This window comes from Bos indicus, chromosome 19 (genome assembly GCF_029378745.1).
Source record: "Bos indicus isolate NIAB-ARS_2022 breed Sahiwal x Tharparkar chromosome 19, NIAB-ARS_B.indTharparkar_mat_pri_1.0, whole genome shotgun sequence".
In the NCBI taxonomy this organism is placed as follows: Eukaryota; Metazoa; Chordata; class Mammalia; order Artiodactyla; family Bovidae; genus Bos; species Bos indicus.
The window spans coordinates 46805297-46825086 of NC_091778.1; the positions used below are offsets into that span (position 1 = coordinate 46805297).

At 37.1% G+C, this 19790-nt stretch overlaps 1 protein-coding gene across 2 annotated transcripts in view; it reads right to left on the reverse strand.

The window, feature by feature from the left end:
* Positions 1-19790, reverse strand: part of NSF (N-ethylmaleimide sensitive factor, vesicle fusing ATPase) — a 148157-nt gene that overhangs the window by 116120 nt on the left and 12247 nt on the right. For both annotated transcript variants that reach the window (XM_019981837.2, XM_070773671.1), the window contains exons 2-5: positions 13276-13361; positions 11230-11329; positions 8621-8660; positions 883-1049 (exon numbers count right to left, since the gene is read on the reverse strand). In XM_019981837.2, the coding sequence (XP_019837396.1) occupies positions 883-1049; positions 8621-8660; positions 11230-11329; positions 13276-13361 (393 nt within the window). The remainder of the gene's footprint in view (positions 1-882; positions 1050-8620; positions 8661-11229; positions 11330-13275; positions 13362-19790) is intronic.

A 19790-nucleotide genomic window follows, 5' to 3' on the forward strand; every position in this document is an offset into this window, starting at 1 on the left:
TAGATTCTTTTCTCATATTGATTATTACAAAATATTGGGTACAGTTCCCTGTGCTATACAGTAGGTCTGTGTTGGTTATCTATTTTAAACATTGTTGGGGGGGGAGTGTGTGTGTGTGTGTGTGTGTGTGTGTGTGTGTTCACTCCAAGCTTCTGATTTATCCCTCCCCCAATGTTGCCCTTTAGGTAATCGTAAGTTTGTTTTCAATAGCTGTAAGTCTTTTCTGTTTTATATATAAGTTCCCTTCTTTTTTAAAATTAAATTCCACATAAGAGTGACATCACAGGATATGTTTTTCTCTATCTGATTCACTTCACTCAGTCAATATGATAATCTCCAGGTTCATCACTGTTGCTACAAATGGCATTATTTCACTTTTTTATGGCTCAGTAATATTCCATTGTATATATGACCCTCATCTTCTTTATAAGCAATATTATTTTTAAGAAGAGAAAATCTGGGCTTCAAAAGCTCCATTAAAAACTGAATATATATTTACATGTAATTTTCTTAAGATTCTCAAAGAAGCTCATAACCAAAAAAGTTAAGAATTACTTTTCTACAGAAATACATCAGGAAAACAGAAAGACATCCCCAGACAGATGTCCCGTGACAAGAAAAGAAATTTGAAATACATGTCTACAGTGTTCCCAAATTTACAGAAAGAAAAGCTGCTGTCCTTATACATGACACTGTAACCTAATTTATAATTTTTCTAAACAGTCTGCTAGAGGTTCAGCAAATATATTTCCCTCACTTTTTATCACTCACCTTAGATATAGCTGTTCATATGCAAAGCTCCTCTCAGCTTTTAAAAAACAATTAATTTTGGACAAGTACAGAGATTAGAATGTCTCTAAATGAAAGAAAGTTTAAAACTACCTGTTGACCCACTGAGAATGCCTGGTTGTTGAACTGCTGAATAAATTCTGCGGCCATCTTGTCAGTATCATACGGGTTGGAGTCGATACTTTTTTTCTGCAGGAAATCAATCTCGATGGTCATCGTGCCAATACACTGCTTGGCTTTGTCAAAGGTATATAAGGACACTGGGGAGGAAACAAAGGAGCATTTTTTTTTAATCACAGAGACACCAAATCCTTGCTGTGCTTCAAGTAACTAAAAGTTTCACATAAATGAATTAGAACGTGACCAAAGGGGGATTTTTCATGACGTTCATTGGAGGAATACATAAGGCACCGATATTTTTTAAACACAATAATAACCACTAGAGATGTTCTTCCCCCTGACTTAATTGGAACATACTAAATAGCAATCTCCTGTACTTTTACCCCTCACCTGACTGTTTTGGGGAAATTACAGCTGTCCCCATATACCCTCTCCATCTTCCTCCTTCTCGTTAGGCAGAGGATGAAGTGACAGAATGGGAAATCCTGGTGGAGATGGCATACCATGCTGTTTCCAAACAAGACTTTTGCTTGACACAAGAAAGAGCTAAGGTCAGAGGTGTGTGGACTCTTGCTTTAGCAAATTAATAGTGTAGGACCAAAACAAAAACCAAAACAAAACCAAAAAAACCTTTGAGAAAAAAATGTTTCCTAGAGGGGTTTCCTCCAGAGCAACTCAAGACTTTGACATTTCTTTTTTTAATACTACAGAAATATTTACTGAGCACCTATGATTTCAGGGAACCTCAGTAAGTTCTACATGCATAACAGGACAAAGACCAGACCTTTAGCTCATTTTTGTATTAACAGCGTCTGTGGGCTTCCCAGGTGACTCAGTGGTAAAGAATCTGCCTGCTAATGCAGAAGATGCCAGAGATGTGGGTTCAATCCCTAGGCTGAGAAAATCCCAAGGAGGAGAAAATGGCAACTCACTCCAGCATTTTTGCCTGGGAAATTTCAAGGACAGAGAAGCCTGGTGGGCTACAGTCCATGGGGTCGCAAAGAGTCAGACATGACCAAGCACAGCAAACAAACAATGGTGTTAGCAGGATGCTTAATATATTCAGGAACTGTTTAAATGAAACAACAGCAGCAAAACACCTATACTTTCCATACTAGTAACAAAAGAGGCAAAACAAAGGGACTCTGGAAACTGCGTTTCAATCTATTAGTAAATGGACAAATGTAAAAAACTTTCTGTGCCTTGATTTGTCACACCTATAAAATAAGACTGGGCTAGATAAACCTTTATGGTCCTTTCATGCCCAATTTCTGTTCTCAACTTATATTTTACAGACTAGCTGAGTCTAGTATTGAGTTACGTACAAGGATTTTTTGTAAATCCTTGGAATGAAATTGCTTGATTAATCATATTTTTGTATTTTGGTCTGCCATCATAAAGGGGACACACATATTTGATATATGTTTTCAAAAGCAAAATAACAAAGAAAGCCAGGATGGAGGGTTGGAAAATTTGCTGAAGATCAAATATAAGCTCAAATCTCAGCTGAGAGTTTCAGAATACTCTCTGGCCTCCACTTCTGCATGTTGTGTTATTTTTGTGTCCTTCCTAGGAAGTACAGATTACATTCTGAGTGATTTTCATAAGAGAGCTTAGTTGTTTCTCCATAAGAAATATTTATAGGATGAATTATTAATGGAAAATAAATAAGTTGATCAACAATCTCATTTCCAGGGGTCTGTCCCCAGAAGACTCTTAAACATGTGTCTAAAAAGAAAGTTACAGGGAGGTTCATTGCAGCATTATTTCTAATAGTCAAACATTTTAAAAATGCTTATCAGTCAGGAAATGATGAATAAAATGTGGCATAGTCATAATGTAGAATAATGTGTAGCACTTAAAATTAAAATCTGATATATATTTAATAAAGATGAATGGTCCATTAAAACATAATATTGAGTGAAAAAAGTATAATTCAGAAAGGGCTGCACAGTATAACACAATTTTGTGCATTAAAGACTCCAAAACAATTTCATGGCATCACCATGTGTGTGTATACATATATGCATGGATATGTACAGGTGTTTGAACCATTCTTATACCAAGAAACTTGAATACGTTATTAAAATATCATCAATACCGACTATAGTTTTCAAATGCATCTTAATTTAAGGTCAATGTTCCTAAACAGAAAAGACTAAGTTGTTACAATTTCAAATGCTACGGCAGTACCATGGACAGTTTCACAGGCAGCACCATGGTCAGCGCCATCATCAGCCCCCAAAGGGACAGATGCCCTGAGGGTTTCAACAAGGAGCAAAGGGCCAAAAGGTTAAGAATGTTTATTTTATGACCAATAGTAATTTAACATCAAAGATTAATTTATAAACAAAAAGTTACAGCCAGTGCTTTGAACAGGCATTACAAAGACAGGTTCAAAAAAACGTGTTAACTGAATGAACATCAGTCTGCAATACTTAAAACATGGTACTTCCAGAGAGAAAACTAAATGATTCTTGTAGAAGATTTAGTCTGAGAACTAAAATCACTGACCTGACTAAAAAATTCTGCTTACAGACAGAACTCCTGTTTTAGAATCTTTGAATAAACACTCCCCTTCATACCAAACTTCCTATTCTCTCTTTGTCTACACCTCTACTTACACTCGGAGAAGACAATGGCAACCCACTCGTTTTCTTGCCTGGAAAATCCCATGGGCGGAGGAGCCTGGTAGGCTGCAGTCCATGGGGTCGCTAAGAGTCGGACACAACTGAGCGACTTCACTTTCACTTTCCATTCTCATGCATTGGAGAAGGAAATGGCAACCCACTCCAGTGTTCTTGCCTGGAGAATCCCAAGGATGGAGGAGCCTGGTGGACTGCTGTCTATGGGGTTGCACAGAGTTTGACATGACTGAAGCGACTTAGCAGCAGCAGCAGCTACTTACACTGAAAAAGCTTTGTACCTTTATGCTACATCATGACAACAATCAGGCCCCCAAACCCTTCCTTACCTCAAGCTTACTCCACCTTAGTCCCATCTGAACACTTAAGTTTTATAATTCTGCCAATTAGGTCTGTTTGATTTGCCTTTTTAAAGAATTGATTTTACATTCAAGGTAAGCATTTCTGGTAGCAGGAGAATGCTTTAAACACAATTTAAGGCCACAAAACACATTTTTTCATTTCATCTTGAATTTTCTTTTTCACAACAGAATTTATCTGCATTAAAACTTAAGAACATTCATATTTAGAAAAGTAAGTTTAAGAAAATTAGAAACCTAAGCCTCATACACATTGGTCTTCTCATTAGATTTAACAAGTGTTCATTTTTATCTCTGACAGTGTCCACAAACAGGGAACCCTGGCTTCAGGCACTGACCTACTTCCCTTTGGTGCCGAACTCCTGCACTGTCTCAGCTGAAATTCACGCTATGCTTTCAAGTGAGGAGGTGACAGTTAAGGGAATCACTTATGTCAATGTTCCCAAAAATGTGACTGATAACAACTACTTAAGGGTGATTGTTAAAAACACAGATTCATGAATTAGACTCCCCAAGGGAGGGGCCTGAGAATCTTTAAAACAAACAAACAAACAAACAAAAAAACAGAACTCCCCAGGTGTTTCTGTGAGGCAAGTTTAGAAAGCACTAATTCTCCAACATTCACTACCAGTTATCTTATCTAATTTCCTTTATTTTCACCCTTAGGCGAAAAATTTTATCTTTAATCCTACTTCTACAAAGAAAAGACCAAATAAAGATAATCCCAATATTTAAGTTCCTTCTGATTCAGAAAAAACAAACAAACAAACAGTAAGTTGCCAAGTTCCTAAATGAGAAAGAGGATACTCTCTCCTTCCACTTCACCAACTTCTCTTCTCAGGCATCTTGACTACAGACTAGGCTCATAATGTGTTCCAGGCAACTGCTTTAAGTAATTGCTTTCTTTCAACCAGTTTAAAGTAAATGTATCTTTGAATATCTCCAAAAGCTTGGATCCAGAGGATCTGAATGTGAATCTGAACATTCCCACACATCCTCCTAAAACTCTGTGGGAACCGCAAGGAGAACAAATAATGCTACGCACAGTCCACACCGTCAGCATTACTAAGAGACACAGAATATCACAAAACTCAAATTACTTGAAAATAGAGAAATATGTAACAAGATCAGACAGAGCTCCCACTGTGGAAAAATAGAAGGGAAAGCAGTACATAGGGAAAATACAAACAAAAATCACCCTCAAAAGAGAAAGTGTAATAGCAAAAGCCAAAACACTATACACAGGTTTGGGACTTGGTAATCTAAGATGGTAGGTACCCAGAAGGGACCTGAAAGTAAGTAGAACTGGAAGTAGTAACATCAAAGAATCACTGGGAAGAATCAGACAGAAATAGAAAGGGTGGTGCCCTTCAAGACATGGCAATAAAGGAAAGAAGACAGGAAGAGAGGAAAATTAGGGATCACACAGAAACCAAACAGAAATAAGCTATACCAACCAACCTTTCTACCTACCCCACCTCACCATTATTAAAGAAACTGCCCTTCTCTACACTAACAGGAAAGAATGCTCTTGCACTAATAATTTTGCCTACAAAATCATATGAAACAAAAAAAAATAATAATTCCACAAAGTTTCTGTAAAGAAAACATAACAAATAACAAAGTATTGCAGCATTTCAGCTGTCTTCTCTAAAAAGATCAATTATGAAATAGAAAATATACATAACATTTTAAACTAAATTAAGTATCCTCAAACAAGTACTTAGACATATAACAAAACACCTAAAGTCAGAAGATTAAAAACTAAGAACAGAAACAGACAAATATTAATAAAAGAAATGCAATGAATTTATCAAACACAGGAAAGAAATCGAGGAAAAACAAAATTACTCAGAAGTGAATAATATATTACAAAGTGTCCATGGAAGAATAGATTCAAGTTAATATTTAATAAGAGGCAGTGAATGAAGACAAGAAAACAACTAAGACAATAAAAATAAAGCATTTACAAAGAATAGAGAGAAAGCAGCTGAGATGTAAGAGAGATAAGGCCTAAAATACATATATAATTAGAGCCCTGGAGAAGAAAATCAAAACAATTCAGTCAGAACTAATATTTTAAACCAAAACCTAAGAAAATCTTTTGGAAACAGACAAAATTTAAATCTACACATTAATGTATAGCTGAGTTGTTGACCCAGAATGGCCAATTCCAAGCAATATTCTAATAAGGATATTTGAATTTAAAGACAGAAAACCCCTCAGGGCTCCCAGGCAAAAAAATCAAATTATTTATAAAGGTAAGAAAATAAGACTGGCATCAGATTTCTCAACAGTTTGATACAAAATAAGGCAATGTGATACAGTATTTTCAAGAAATTCAAGGAAAGAAAAGCCAAAAATTTTATATCCAACTAAGTTTCCCTTAAAGGCATCAAAGATATAAAAGAAAAAAGTTTGAATATCCAAGAACTTAGGAAACGCTATACACATATATACTTCCTGGAAGAATCTACTAGAGGATAGGTTTTATCCAACCAAGTAGAAACTGGCAAAAGGACTGATCATGATCATTTAAGAGATTTATTGTAGAACTGAGACTAAAACAAATATGGGGTCATTTGTGGAAGAATAGCATGTAAATCCTGGAGGAGGGCATGGCAACCCACTCCAGTATTCTTGCCTAGTGAATCCCCATGGGCAGAGGAGCCTGGTGGGCTACAGTCCATGAGGTCGCAAAGAGCTGAACACGACTGAAGCAACTGAGCATAGCACAGCACAGTGTATAAATACCAGAGAAAGAAATGAACCAACATGTACATCATGGTGACTATAGTTAGTAATACTGTATTGCACACTTGAATGTTGCTAATAGAGTAGACCTTACGAGTTGTTATCACAAGAAAAAAAATCTTGTGACAGATGTTAACTAGATTTATTGTGGTAAGCATTTCACAATGTATATAAATATCAAATCATTATGTCAGGTGGTTCAGTTCAGTCGCTCAGTTGTGTCCGACTCTTTGTAACCCCATGGACTGCAGCACGCCAGGCTTCCCTGTCCTTCACCAACTCCTAGAGCTTGCTCAAACTCATGTCCATCGAGTCGGTGATGCCATCCAACCATCTCATCCTCTGTTGTCCCCTTCTCCTCCTGCCTTCAATCTTTCCCAGCATCAGGGTGGTGCTAGTGGTAAAGAACCTGACTGCCAGTGCAGGAGACACAAGAGACGAGGGTTTGATCCCTGGATCTGGAAGATCCCCTAGAGGGGGGGCAGGGCAACCCACTCCAGTATTCTTGCCTGGAGAATCCCCATGGACAGAGGAGCCTGGCAGGCTACAGTCCATAGGGTTGCATGGAGTCGGACAGGACTGAAGTGACTTAGCAGTCATGCATACTTGAAACTAATATAATGTAATATGTCAATTATATCTCAACTTTTAAAAAGTTGCTTCTTCCACTAAAAAAAAAAAAGACTTAAAACTTGAAAAAAAAAAGGAAGCAATTAATTACAAAATGAGAGGAGAAAGAGGAAGGCAGAATATAAAGATTAACTACTGTATAGATTAGAGTCAAATGGTATCTTTTAGAAGATATCTCTGTATTGTTTTTGTAACCTTTCCATAATATGAATTTTTTTAGGTCTTAAAAAACACTTCACACTTCATTTCCCCAACTTTGCCACAATGACTAAGAAACAATGCCAGTTTTCACTTAGCTCTTTGGTTTATAAACCACAAGTGGCTTAGTCTTTTTTTTTCCCTTAAGTCATAAATTGCTTTCCATATCCTTCCCTAATGAACTATGATGACTTTATAACACATTTTAAAAGTCCACAGTTTTCTTAAGTACTGCTACCCTTTCTTCTCCTTACCCTAAACCTGATTTATCTTTTTAAGCAAAGACATTAGAAAATACATCTCAGTATACAGTAAAATGGAATCACCATGTAATACCAATTATTCCTCTTTAACATAATTTCAACTTTTAAAAATTTTTTCCATAGCCATAATTTCACAAAGTCCTATTCAGCTTAATTCCAGGCAAGTCAAATAACCTCCCAGCAATTGTCCTTCACTCCTGTATTCTTCCCACTCCTTGCTATATACTCCACAATGACATTAGAATTCTTTTCTAAAGGTAGGATTTTGATGGGCTTATTCAAGACTTTTAAGTGTGTTTGTGTAAAATCCAAAAATTTCAGTATGTATTTCCAGGCCGCCCACTAACTGCGTACTCCACCTCTCATCACTTAATACAACCCATTCAGGCAAAACCTTTCAACCAAACACACTTATGAGCGATGCCTATAATTTGCTTGCTCCCATCCCAGTGCCTTTTGTTTTATTTCTCATCTGAAGAGCCTTTGTTCCTTGTCACTATCATGTCATGCTTTTCTCCTACTTCATAATCATGCTCAAAACTCCAGTGCTGGAAAGATTTCTCTGGCTAATTATCCAGTCTCCAATCAATTCCTCCACTCCTGTTCTGTCTCAGCACTTTTACACAGTGCTCTTAAAGGTAATTTGTGCAAAAATTTACCTTGTACCTTTTCTGTGAGCTATGAATATGTGGCTGTTCCTTTCCCAGGAATACCCAGACATATAACAAGTAGACAGAGTACTAACTACTTACTTTCCATTCTCATACACCTAACTGTAACATGGATGAAAAGAAAGCTGCACAGATCTCTACGAGAAAATTGTAAAGAGAATCTACCTCAGATAGCTAAAAAATATACCTACCTTCTATTTCTTGTCCAATAGAAAGTCCAGCCCATTTTCGCTGTAAAACAAAAGAGAGGGGGGAAAAAAAGACACTTAATACCACATCAAAATTAGAGAAACGAGGAAAACTGGATTTCTGTGAATTTCATGTACACATTCCAAGACTAAACCATGGCTGTTAAGTGTTGAACCGTGTCCCACAAAAAAGATACATTAAAGCCTTAGCCCCCAGCTCCAATGAATGTGACAGCATTTGGAAACAGGGTCTCTGCAGATGATATCAAGGTATGATGAGGTCACAATGAATTAAGATAGACTCTAAGCCAATATGGCTTCCTTATAAGAAAAGAGAGACACAGTCAAATGGGGAAAAAGTCATGGGACAGTGAAGGCAGGGACTAAAGTGACACAGCCACCAGTCAATGAACATCAAAGACTGTCTGCTACACCAGAAGCTAAGCATGGAACAGATTTTTTCCTAGTGCCTTCAGAGAGAACACAGCCCTGCTGACACCTTGATTTCAGACTTCTGCCTCCAGAACTGTGGGAGAATAAATTTCTGTTATTTTAAGCCACCTAGTTTGTGGTACTTTGTTACAGCCGCCCTAGCAAACATATGCTAGAGTTTATTTATACCTGAATATCTGTCCTCAAAACGTAGAAAGTTTGCCTTTTTACAGTAAAGCCGGCACCACTGAGTAGGATGCTCCTTTGCATAATATTTTAACGCTCCTGAAGGCCTTCGGAGTATCAGACATTTCAGATTCTAAATGTACTGTGGACAGTTATACTGTTTGATACAGTAGCACAAAAAGAAAGATGTTCAATTCATGAAAAATAAATCAGAACTCATCAGATAGACAATAATGAAACCAAGCAGGGATTCAAATCATTAGATGGTCATGACTACTCTTTGTGTACTAGCCAAAGAAGCGTCAGGCATTTGTGACAAGGCTTTTAGCTTCTCCCTAGGTACCGACTGGTTACAATGGCAAGAATATACAGAGGCAGGACAGATTGTGTTCAGGCAGGAATTCAGGACTGGCTTGATATAGATTCAAAATGAGTACTTCCTGACAACACTTCAAAGAACAGTGAGAAAAATAATCTTTGGCTGAAAAACAAGTTTGTCTACTCATCTGAACTTCGTGAACTTTGTGGTGGTGAGGGGTTAAGAAGATGCTGCGTTTTGAATCCATGCAACAAGTGCTCTCCCTCCCAGCTTTCTCACTTCCTCTCCACCCTTCACTTCTCTCTTCTGTCATACTCCATTCCACTTTCGGCCAACCGGAAACGCAGAGGCACACTGGTTGAGCCCAGATTTGGGGTCACAAAGCAGCCACATTTAGGCTCTACACCCAGAGATAGCCTCAAGGATGATAAGAATACTATCCATCATCTGGGATTGTTGACAGAATTCAATGAAGGAACACATGCAAAAGCACTTAAGAGTAGTACTTGGTTTGTAGTAAATGTTGGGGAAAATTTTTTTAAAGCAGACAGACAAGGAAAAATGGTTAGAAATCCCATTTCTGGCCAGCTGAGTCCCAAATTTAGCTCTGAGAAAGCTGGTAAGCTCTAGAACATTCCAAACCTTTGATCTATATAAACAAATGCAAAAAGCAGTCCTGATACTGCAGAGGCATTCAAAAGGGGGAAAGGGAATAGCAATGAAGATTTCCCATAACATGTGAGGAATTCAAGAGATCTTTAATAGTTCCTTAAGGAGTTAATTCTCCTTTTGATCTCTTTCCCTAAACCTCCAGAGGTGGGAGGGCAGCAATCAATTGGCATAGTACAGGAGGTATGGGTTGCATTTGCACTGTTTAGGACTAAGGATCAGCAGCCTGAGTAAGATGACAAGGGAGGAAAGGACACAGACTAGTACTTCCGATGCTCCTATATTACATATTATGTGCCTGCAAGAGTGTTAGGCAATTTCTCCTCCACAGAATCTACCAACAGCTATAAATTTAATCATAATCCTTCCACTTATTATGGAAGCCCAGCAAGTTAGGCTGTAATTTGATATAACAACTGTGCTTAGTCACTCAGGCATGTTCGACTTGACTGTTTGGAATGTAGCCAGTCAGGCTCCTCTGTCCATGGGATTCTCCAGGCAAGAATACTGGCGTGGGTTCCCATTTCCTTCTCCAGGGGATCTTCCTGACTCAGGGATCGAACCCACATGCTCCTGTGTCTCCTGCACTGAAGGCAGATTCTTTATCACTGAGCCATCAGGGAAGCCCTACTCATATCATGTTCTTTAGTCTAACATCATTGTATTTAAAAACGCTATTATTAGATGTCAATTTTAGATGTAAGTGCTATTTTTATATATTCTCTATTACCCTGAGAGCTAACATTAAAATAACTTGACACTGATAGCTAACTGATATCACTGCAGAATTATTTTTTTTAATTAGGGGAAAAAAATCAAGGCAATAAAATACAGATACAGTAAAAATTGGCAATTAAGAACGTATCTTTAAATTCCTTATATAACACCTAGATCGTTTTCATCAATATGAATCAATACCACTACAGGGTGATACAGCTTGCTTTAAATGAATTGATTCTTCTACAACTTTCAAGATTAGAGGAGAATAAATTCACTTCCTAGTTACCTGAGGTAAGCTGAATGCAATGCTCCCTGGAACCACAGATGGGTGTGTCCTCAGTGTAAATGTGTACCTGTGGTTGGGGGAGGTCCTCACAATCACGTGCCTACAAGACAGAAACACAGTCAACACTCCATGTCAAAGGAAATAAAGAACATCAACTCTAATATGCTCATTTCCAACAGATGATGCTTGATGAGGACCAAGTGAAAGCATGGCATTATATGAGTCCTGAAGAAATAGGACCACAAATTGTCAGCAATTCACAATGTTTTCTAGGTGTAAGGACCACCTTGGGCCAAACAGACATCAAGCAGAATCAAGACCAAGTTCAAGAGAGTACATGCCGTTCAAAACATCAACCTCATTACATTTCCAGTTTACATAAAATTGAAGGCACTGATTTACTTGATGCTAAGTAAAAATTAGATGAATTTCCTCTCCTGAGAATTATTTCACACACTAACTAGACTAAAGGAACAAGAACCAGAGATAGAAGAGCCATGGATATGGCAGTCCAAAAAAAGTTTTTAGGACTATTCCTTAAATCTCTTTGCAGATTTCCACAACAGGTTGAAAGAATAACAGCCTATAAAATTTAAAAGGTGGTAAAAATGAAAAATTTTCATGAAATATATCAGCTTTCATATAGATATCAATATTTACTATTTCAAAGCATTTTGTTCTAATTCACCCTGCTCAGAAGTAAACACAGCAAGTAAACAGATGAAATATAGTTATCTTATGATAAATCTCCTATACCAAGAAACTCAGAAGACTGTGTAGGAGACAGAAGCTTCAAACTCTTGTTACAGCAACACTATCTTTTTTTATTAGAATACTATAATTTTAAAAAATATTAATGGCTAACATTTCTATACATATCATTTTGTCAGTAGGACACAAGTTCCTTATAGCCACTATATTTTAAGTAACCCCATCATGTGTAGTAAACACTTGACATGTAAAAGAATTCCATAAGCAAATTCTCACACTGATTATATATAATATATAGTCCAGTTTATATGTAGAAAGTTTTGCATCACAGAACTTTTAGGACTGGAAAGAATGGTAATACTATCACGTAATGTAGCCCTCTACTCTGAGGACAAAAACCACAAACAGCAATTCTAATTCTGTGAGACTCATGTATTTCGAAGATAGTTTTAAAAACAGAAAAAGGCTCAGCTAAAATCCCACTTCCTTCCTCATTTCCCTAGCCTGCCTTCTGGTACTGCCCCTTCATGTCCTTATTTCTACCAACCTTAGAAGCACTGTGGATGGCACTGAACTTGGTAGCATGGTATTTAGAAGTTTGGGCAGTGGGTGATGTGAATGAACTGAAATAAATGACAATGAATCATGTTGTATGACAGAAAATAACAAAATTCTGAAAAGCAATTAACTTTCAATTAAAAAATAAATATGTGTATTTTTTTAAATGACCATGAAAAATGCTTGTTAAGATTCTACAGTTGATCATCTTCCAATTTTCTTGTCTCTTGGGTTGTCAGAGTAACAATGACCAAACAGCTAATATTTGTTAAGGACCTACTAATGTGGTAGGCACTGTTCTAAGTGATTTATTTGTGCAACTCAATATTCACACATACCCTGAGGAAGATGGTGTCGTCATCCCCATTATACAGGTCGACACACTGAGGCACAGTCAGGGTAAATAACCTACCCACAGTCACCCAGTTTGTAATAGGCAGAGCCAGGATCCAAACGCAGACCATCTGCTCCAGAGCCAAAAACCTAATGACTACGCTATATAATGAGTCATATAACCAGTATGCTTAGCTCTGCTAAGAAAACCAATGGAAAAATAAAGTTACATATAAAAAATTATGCATGACTTAGAAAACACTATATTTACCAAAATTTGATGCAGTAAATATACAACTCTTTTTCATCTCTTCCATTTTCCAATTCAGCAAGAGGAATTTAAAAACTTACACTCCAAGGTTTCCAAAAAAAAAACCAAAAACTCTTGACAAGTTTCTAAAATACCACTTTGCAGGTAAGAAGAAAATGAAGTCAGATACTCACTGGCCAGACTGGAAATCCTTTTCATTCACAACTGCACAGTTAGTTAAAGATAATTCATCTGTAGGACATCTTGCAGCTTGCATACTCTATAAGAATGATTAGGAAAACAAAATTAAATCACCTTTTATATCCTTAAAGAATATGTTATGCCTTCCTGTTCTCTATTTCCCATTACTTGTAATAAACACAATGTTTTTGACTCCTGGCACCCCTTCCTCTGTGGTAATAGCAAATCCTGCCTTTCAGAAACTGTTCCTTTCCCATTCCATGCGCTCCTGTGGGCCTGCCAATCACAGCACACAGGCCATCATCAGAGTCCTAATCCATCCATAGGATTTTACATAGACAGGTGCGAGAAGACAGGTACTCTCCCTTATATCACTACCACATGAAGAAGGACTTTCTGCTCTGAAAGAATAAAACTATCCCAGAGAAAGCAAAGGTGAGAAAGACAGATACCTTGAAACTCAGACATGACAAAGAAGTTAAAGCCCTGGAGACCAGTTCTGAAAGTTGGCTGAGTCAATAAGTCCCCTTTCCTTCAAGCTTACTTGGGTTGGGTTTTCCATTTCTTCAAAAAATAAAAGATTCTGACTGATAAAAATGCGATGATATAAATTTGATAAAGTGTATCATGAAAAAGCATTTCTTCATAAGAGATTCCAAGTAGTATGAACCTTATCTCCTATAGACTAATAAAAGCTATCTTCCAAGTATCTCCCAACAAAAATAATTACAGGTATATTTAATATAAAATGGCAATTAACTGTCCTTTTGGCCAACAGCAATGAGAAAAACATTCCTTCATACAAGGTATGTAACCAATAATCTTTCCTCCATCCTCTAGGGTTTCCTAGTTAGTGAGATATGACATTCGTAGTCTGTTCATGACTAACGTGCTCATTCTTCAAACATCAAGCCAAAGCTGATTCTCCATAAATTTGTCTTCCAAATACAAATTTATAGAGGGAAATAAATTACTCTGCTTTGCTTTTGTTTGAAACTAGAAGGCTAGTTTCAACACAGCTATCCCAGCCGTTCAGAGCAATGGACTCTAAAGTGGGGCATGTGCACCTGAAGGGTTTGCAGGATAATCCTTCGGGGTATAATTTAGAACACGACACAAATAAGGTTCAGGTCACAAGTCTGCTTTCCGAATGAGACAGTAGTTCTGCCCACAGTCACAGTTTGACCAGCCACCTGACCAAATGTGCAGACCTTGCTTCCCACTCACCCCGGGGGTCTCTCTCACCTACAAAAGCTTCTTTCTCTTACATTCTCCTCTCTTCCCTAACTCCAAGCCCCTTGCCTAGTCAACACCTACTCGTCCCACAATTTCTCAGCTCAGGAATTACATATTCTAGAAGACCTTCCTAAACACCTTCCCCTCCTGAAAAGACAAATGTCAAATGGAAGAATATTTTCACTGTCTGTAACAAATGTCAAATGGAAGAATATTTTCACTGTCTGTTTATACTGCATGAAAGACATAAGACTCTCAAGGACTGAGACTGTACCCTGTTCATGTCTACGGTTCTCAAGGCTAAGACAGGGCCTGGATACAGTCAGCGCTCATCAAACATTTGTTGAACAGAAGAACTTATGGATCAATACAATCTACCTCAACAGCAAAATAAACAATTCAAAGAACATGGATGCAAAGGACATTTCAAGGTTATTTAGGAAGTGATACAATTTAGCTAACACAGAATCGATACACCCAAAGTTATTTAAAAATTTACAAAAGGCTAACTTAACCTTTTCCTTTGTGAACTTGCTTTCTTGTCAAAGATTTGGTGTCCTTTAAAAGAGCGAAAAAGTCTGTAGAAGTCATCTGGCTGGGTAACTGAAACAGATGCTATGAGCAAAAGGCCTCCCTACTGGAATCTAGAAGCATCTGTGTTTTTATGGCAAGCCAAGCAGAATATCTCATTTTCTCATCAGAATCTAAGTCCCTATAAATAAATGCTGTTTACTTATCACAATAATGGCAAAGGAAAATTCCACAGTTTTTCTAATACTGACCTTGCCTCTAGGAAACAATGACAAAAGCCCAGCCACAATGTCCACATAACTACTATGAAATGAACAGATTGAAACTGACAGGAAATTTTAGTTATAGGTTTAACTATTTGAGTTACTAGAACAATTAACTGTCTAAAGACTATAAAATGTTTTCCTTAATAACTTGAAATGTAAAAAATTAATTCATTGCTTCTCAAAAGTATGAAAATCTCAACAAACCTTTAAAGGAAACTTTAGCAGAAGTAATTGTATCATTGAGCTTCCCTGGTGGCTCAGATGGTAAAGAATCTGCCTGCAATGCATGGGACCCAGGTTCAATCCCTGCATCAGGAAGATCCTCTAGAGAAGGGCACGCAACTCATGCCAATACTCTTGCCTGGAGAATTCCATGGACAGAGGAGCCTGGAGGGCTACAGTCCATCAAGTCGCAGAGAGTGGACACAACTGAGTGACTAACTAATTACATCATTACTTATGTGAGAGCCTTTAAAGTATAGGAAGAGAACTGGCTTCTTCTCATCCCCCAAAAAAATGGGAGAGGGGTGTAACCAGGACTCCTCTGGACAACACTGCCGTTTTTCAAATTTAAATAACATACTTTCATTCAAAGGTTCACTTTAAAAATTAGATTTTTAAGTATATGCTTTATTTTTTACTGAAGAATTAGTAGGGCAAAATTAAAAAAAACAAAAACAAAGCGTGCAGTACCTAATTAAAAGACCTCATTACAAATAACTGCAACACTCATGAATCCACTGGTCTTCTCTGTGGTGCTTCAGGCCTAGGTTACATGTCTCCAGAGACACAAATTCCTCCACAGGAAAGGGAAGTAGGACAACCTATATGAACCTGCTCCAGAGACAGCTCAACTAACAAGTCTCGCTCAACTATGTGTTTCCTGAAAAATAACATTTTAGAAATGTACTGTGCAATAAAATAACCACTAGACACGTTATTAAAATTAAAACTAGTTAAAATTTTAAAACTCAGTTCTTCAGGTGTACTAGTCACATTTCGAGAGCCACACGTGGCTATTAGGGATCACTGCATACAGTTTTATTTGACGTTGCTAGTCTAAAGCAGTGAGAGAAAGGCCATCAGTAATAACCTGTCTTCAGGCCTACGGAATCACTCTGCTATGACTCCTGAAATAATAATTTCTATTAAAATTCTGAAGTTCTGCAGGACTAAAGTGATAGGTAGAAATAAGTCAAACTTGTATGTCCTATAGTAATCTTGAGGAGAGCCTGTAAGAATACCCTTCACATTATGCATCTCAGACTAGTAACTATTCACACAGATGAACCTCCTGACATCCTGTAAGGCCTTACAATTCCTTTACAAAATTATATTGGAAAAAAAAAGAAAAGACTTCCCGTTTTGGTATTCAAAAGAAACACACACAAACACACAAAGGAAAATGTAAAAAGCTGACAGCACTAAATACTGGCAAAGGTGTGAGGCAGTTTCTTAAAAGGCCAGTGTGCCCCAGCAGATCTATCCCTAGGTTTTAAATCAAGAGAAATGAAAACGATGACTTGTACACAAATGTCCACAGCAACTTTATTCATAAATCAAAAATGGAAACAACACAAAGATCTGCCAACAGTCGATGGATAAACAAACTGTTGCACAGGCATACAATGGACACCACCCAGCAATTAAAAAGAAACCACGTCCTGATATAGGTAACGGCATGTGTAAACCTCAAAACATAACGCTGAGTAAAGCCAGGTGCTTAAGTTATTTAAGCCTCATCTTATAATCAGATGAAATCTCAGAAAAGGCAAAATTAATCTAGAATAACCATATACACACAGAATCAGTGATCAACTGGGATGGGGGTGAAATGGACAGCAAAAAAGCAAGAAGTAATTTTTTGAGATAGTTCTATGTCTTGATCAGATTTTATTGTGCAGAGGTTATACCTCAGTGAAGTTGAGAAATAACAGTCTGGTTTTTTTAATGGTTGGGCAATCTCCAATAATTCCCATTGAAAAGATAGTATAAATGTTCAAACTACAAAACATAGTTTGGATATAAGGTACCTGCTGCTGCTGCTGCTAAGTCGCTTCAGTCATGTCCGATTCTGTGTGACCCCATAGACGGCAGCCCACCAGGCTCCCCCATCCCTGGGATTCTCCAGGCAAGAACACTGGAGCGGGTTGTCATTTCCTCCTCCAATGCATGAAAGTGAAAAGTGAAAGTGAAGTCGCTCCGTTGTGCCCGACTCTTAGCGACCCCATGGACTGCAGCCTACCAGGCTCCTCCGTCCATGGATTTTCCAGGCAAGAGTACTGGAGTGGGGTGCCATTGCCTTCTCCCATAAGGTACCTACACTCATGCAACAAAGACCTAATCAAGAGACCCAATCTCTTGCCTACTGAAAGAGAGATAGCTAGGTTTCCAGGACAGACAGCTCACTTTCCAACAAGGTCTCATCTCAACTGTAGGAATCACAAACTAGGAGAATGGCCAGATCTACCTCTAAAAGGCCAGTCTAAGGTTACTGACCATACTGGCCTGCTAGTCCTGGGCCCAGAATGTAAAAAAAGGAACTATAAAACCTACACTCCTGTGTGTGTCTCATACTAAGATTGGCGATTCTTCCTCTGGAGAAGAGTTAAGACTTTTTTTTTCCTTTTTTTTTCCTCTGTAATAATTCTTCCTTAAGAGGCAAGAAATTTGATCTAAAGTTCTACTCTCCCCCTGGACAGGAACAGAAACATGAGGACATGGGAAAAAATCCACACCTACCCAAACATACACAAGAGGATTAAAGGAGATACTATGATTTACCTGGTACTGAGTAAATACTCAATAAACCTCAGCTATTATGACCATCATAGAGATATGCAATAATCGTTTGTAATAGAAAAAAAAATTCACAACCTAAAGCTAAATAAATGCCGTGAATAGCACCATGGTTAAAAGCATTACAAGTATGCAGCAATCTAAAAGGTCAAGGTACCTCTGTACATACTGACAAGGGGAATATCCACAATATAGTGCTAAGTTTTAAAAAGGTATAAAACAGTATTAAAAATAGTATGTAGAGCACAGTTTTTAATTACAAAAGACATAGTAAATTGTTAACAGTAGTTATCACTGAGGTGAAACAAGAAGGTATAAGTGAAACATCCTCACTTTTCAGAGTTCTGAATGGTTGGAACTATTTTTACAATAAATAACCCTTATCTTAGGAAAATAATTTAAAATATAGAGAACTTTTATGTACAAAGTCGTCCTCTATGTCATTACTTTACAGTGATGAATTAGAAGCAAATTAAAAGTCCTATTTCAAAATGATAGCTACGTAAAACATGTCTACTTCATACATGTTCACAATATTCAAATCACAGGACAGTATACATATACGTGTGTGTGTGTGTATATATACACATGTATATAAATTTTACTTTACAGTTTGATTTTTTAAGTATAGCAAAGCAATTAAATAAAAACACACCAAAATGTAAAAAACAACTGTGACTGGAAAATGGGACTATGAGTGATTTAATTAATTTTCCTCTTTTCTGCATTTTCCAACTTAAAAAATAAATAGGTGTTACCTTACTAGCCAAATTAAAAGTTTTGTATTAAAGTTAATTGATGGTATATGTCATTTCAGATCTTTGTTTCTGCACAAACAGTGATGACCTCACACACATCAGGAAAATAACTGTAAGGATACTGTCATTATTCACGAAAATATAAGACAAGGTCTCATAATTTGCTTATTGTGTTTTTTCTTCATAATTAAACCATGTTGGTTAAATCTAGTTTTCTTTGACTACAGTGTGACAGTGTGACAAGGATTTTTGTCCATAAATTAAGAAAACATACTTTTTATTAATAAGCTCAGTAAGAAATTACAAAATATGCTCTGAAGCACAGAATCTTTTGATAAATATACAAAGAGTTAAAATTTTGTTTATACGGGGTGGATTAACCAATGATTCAGCATTAAAATGAACACCAAATCATAAACTAGTTAACTGAGTCCTTGGCTTTGTGAATAATTTCCTCTCCATGACTGCATTAATTTGGGAAAGTTCATTAATGCCTCAAAATACATTACTTTAAAATTTGGAGAAGTACCTGGAACAATATAACAGGCACTCAATAAATATTTGTGGAATTAAAAAAATAGTTTGAGAAATATATCTAGAAAGTTAATCAATATAAGATCCATATGAGGAAAACCAACAGAAGCACATACTGTAAGGATATCATCAACTCCAAATTAACCTATATATTTAATGTAATTATAAGAAAATCCCAATGGGACTTTAGCAAACTCAATCTAAACTGTAACCGGCAAAGTAAACGTAGTAGGCAAAATGAGAGGGGAACAAAGTCTTTTCTAATTTGTGAAAGCAGCCAAGCAAAATTTCAGAAAGAATGAGACTGGCCCTACTAGACACACCACACACAGTAATTAAACCAATGTAGTGGAATCCCCTGGCAGTCCAGTGGTTAGGGTTCTG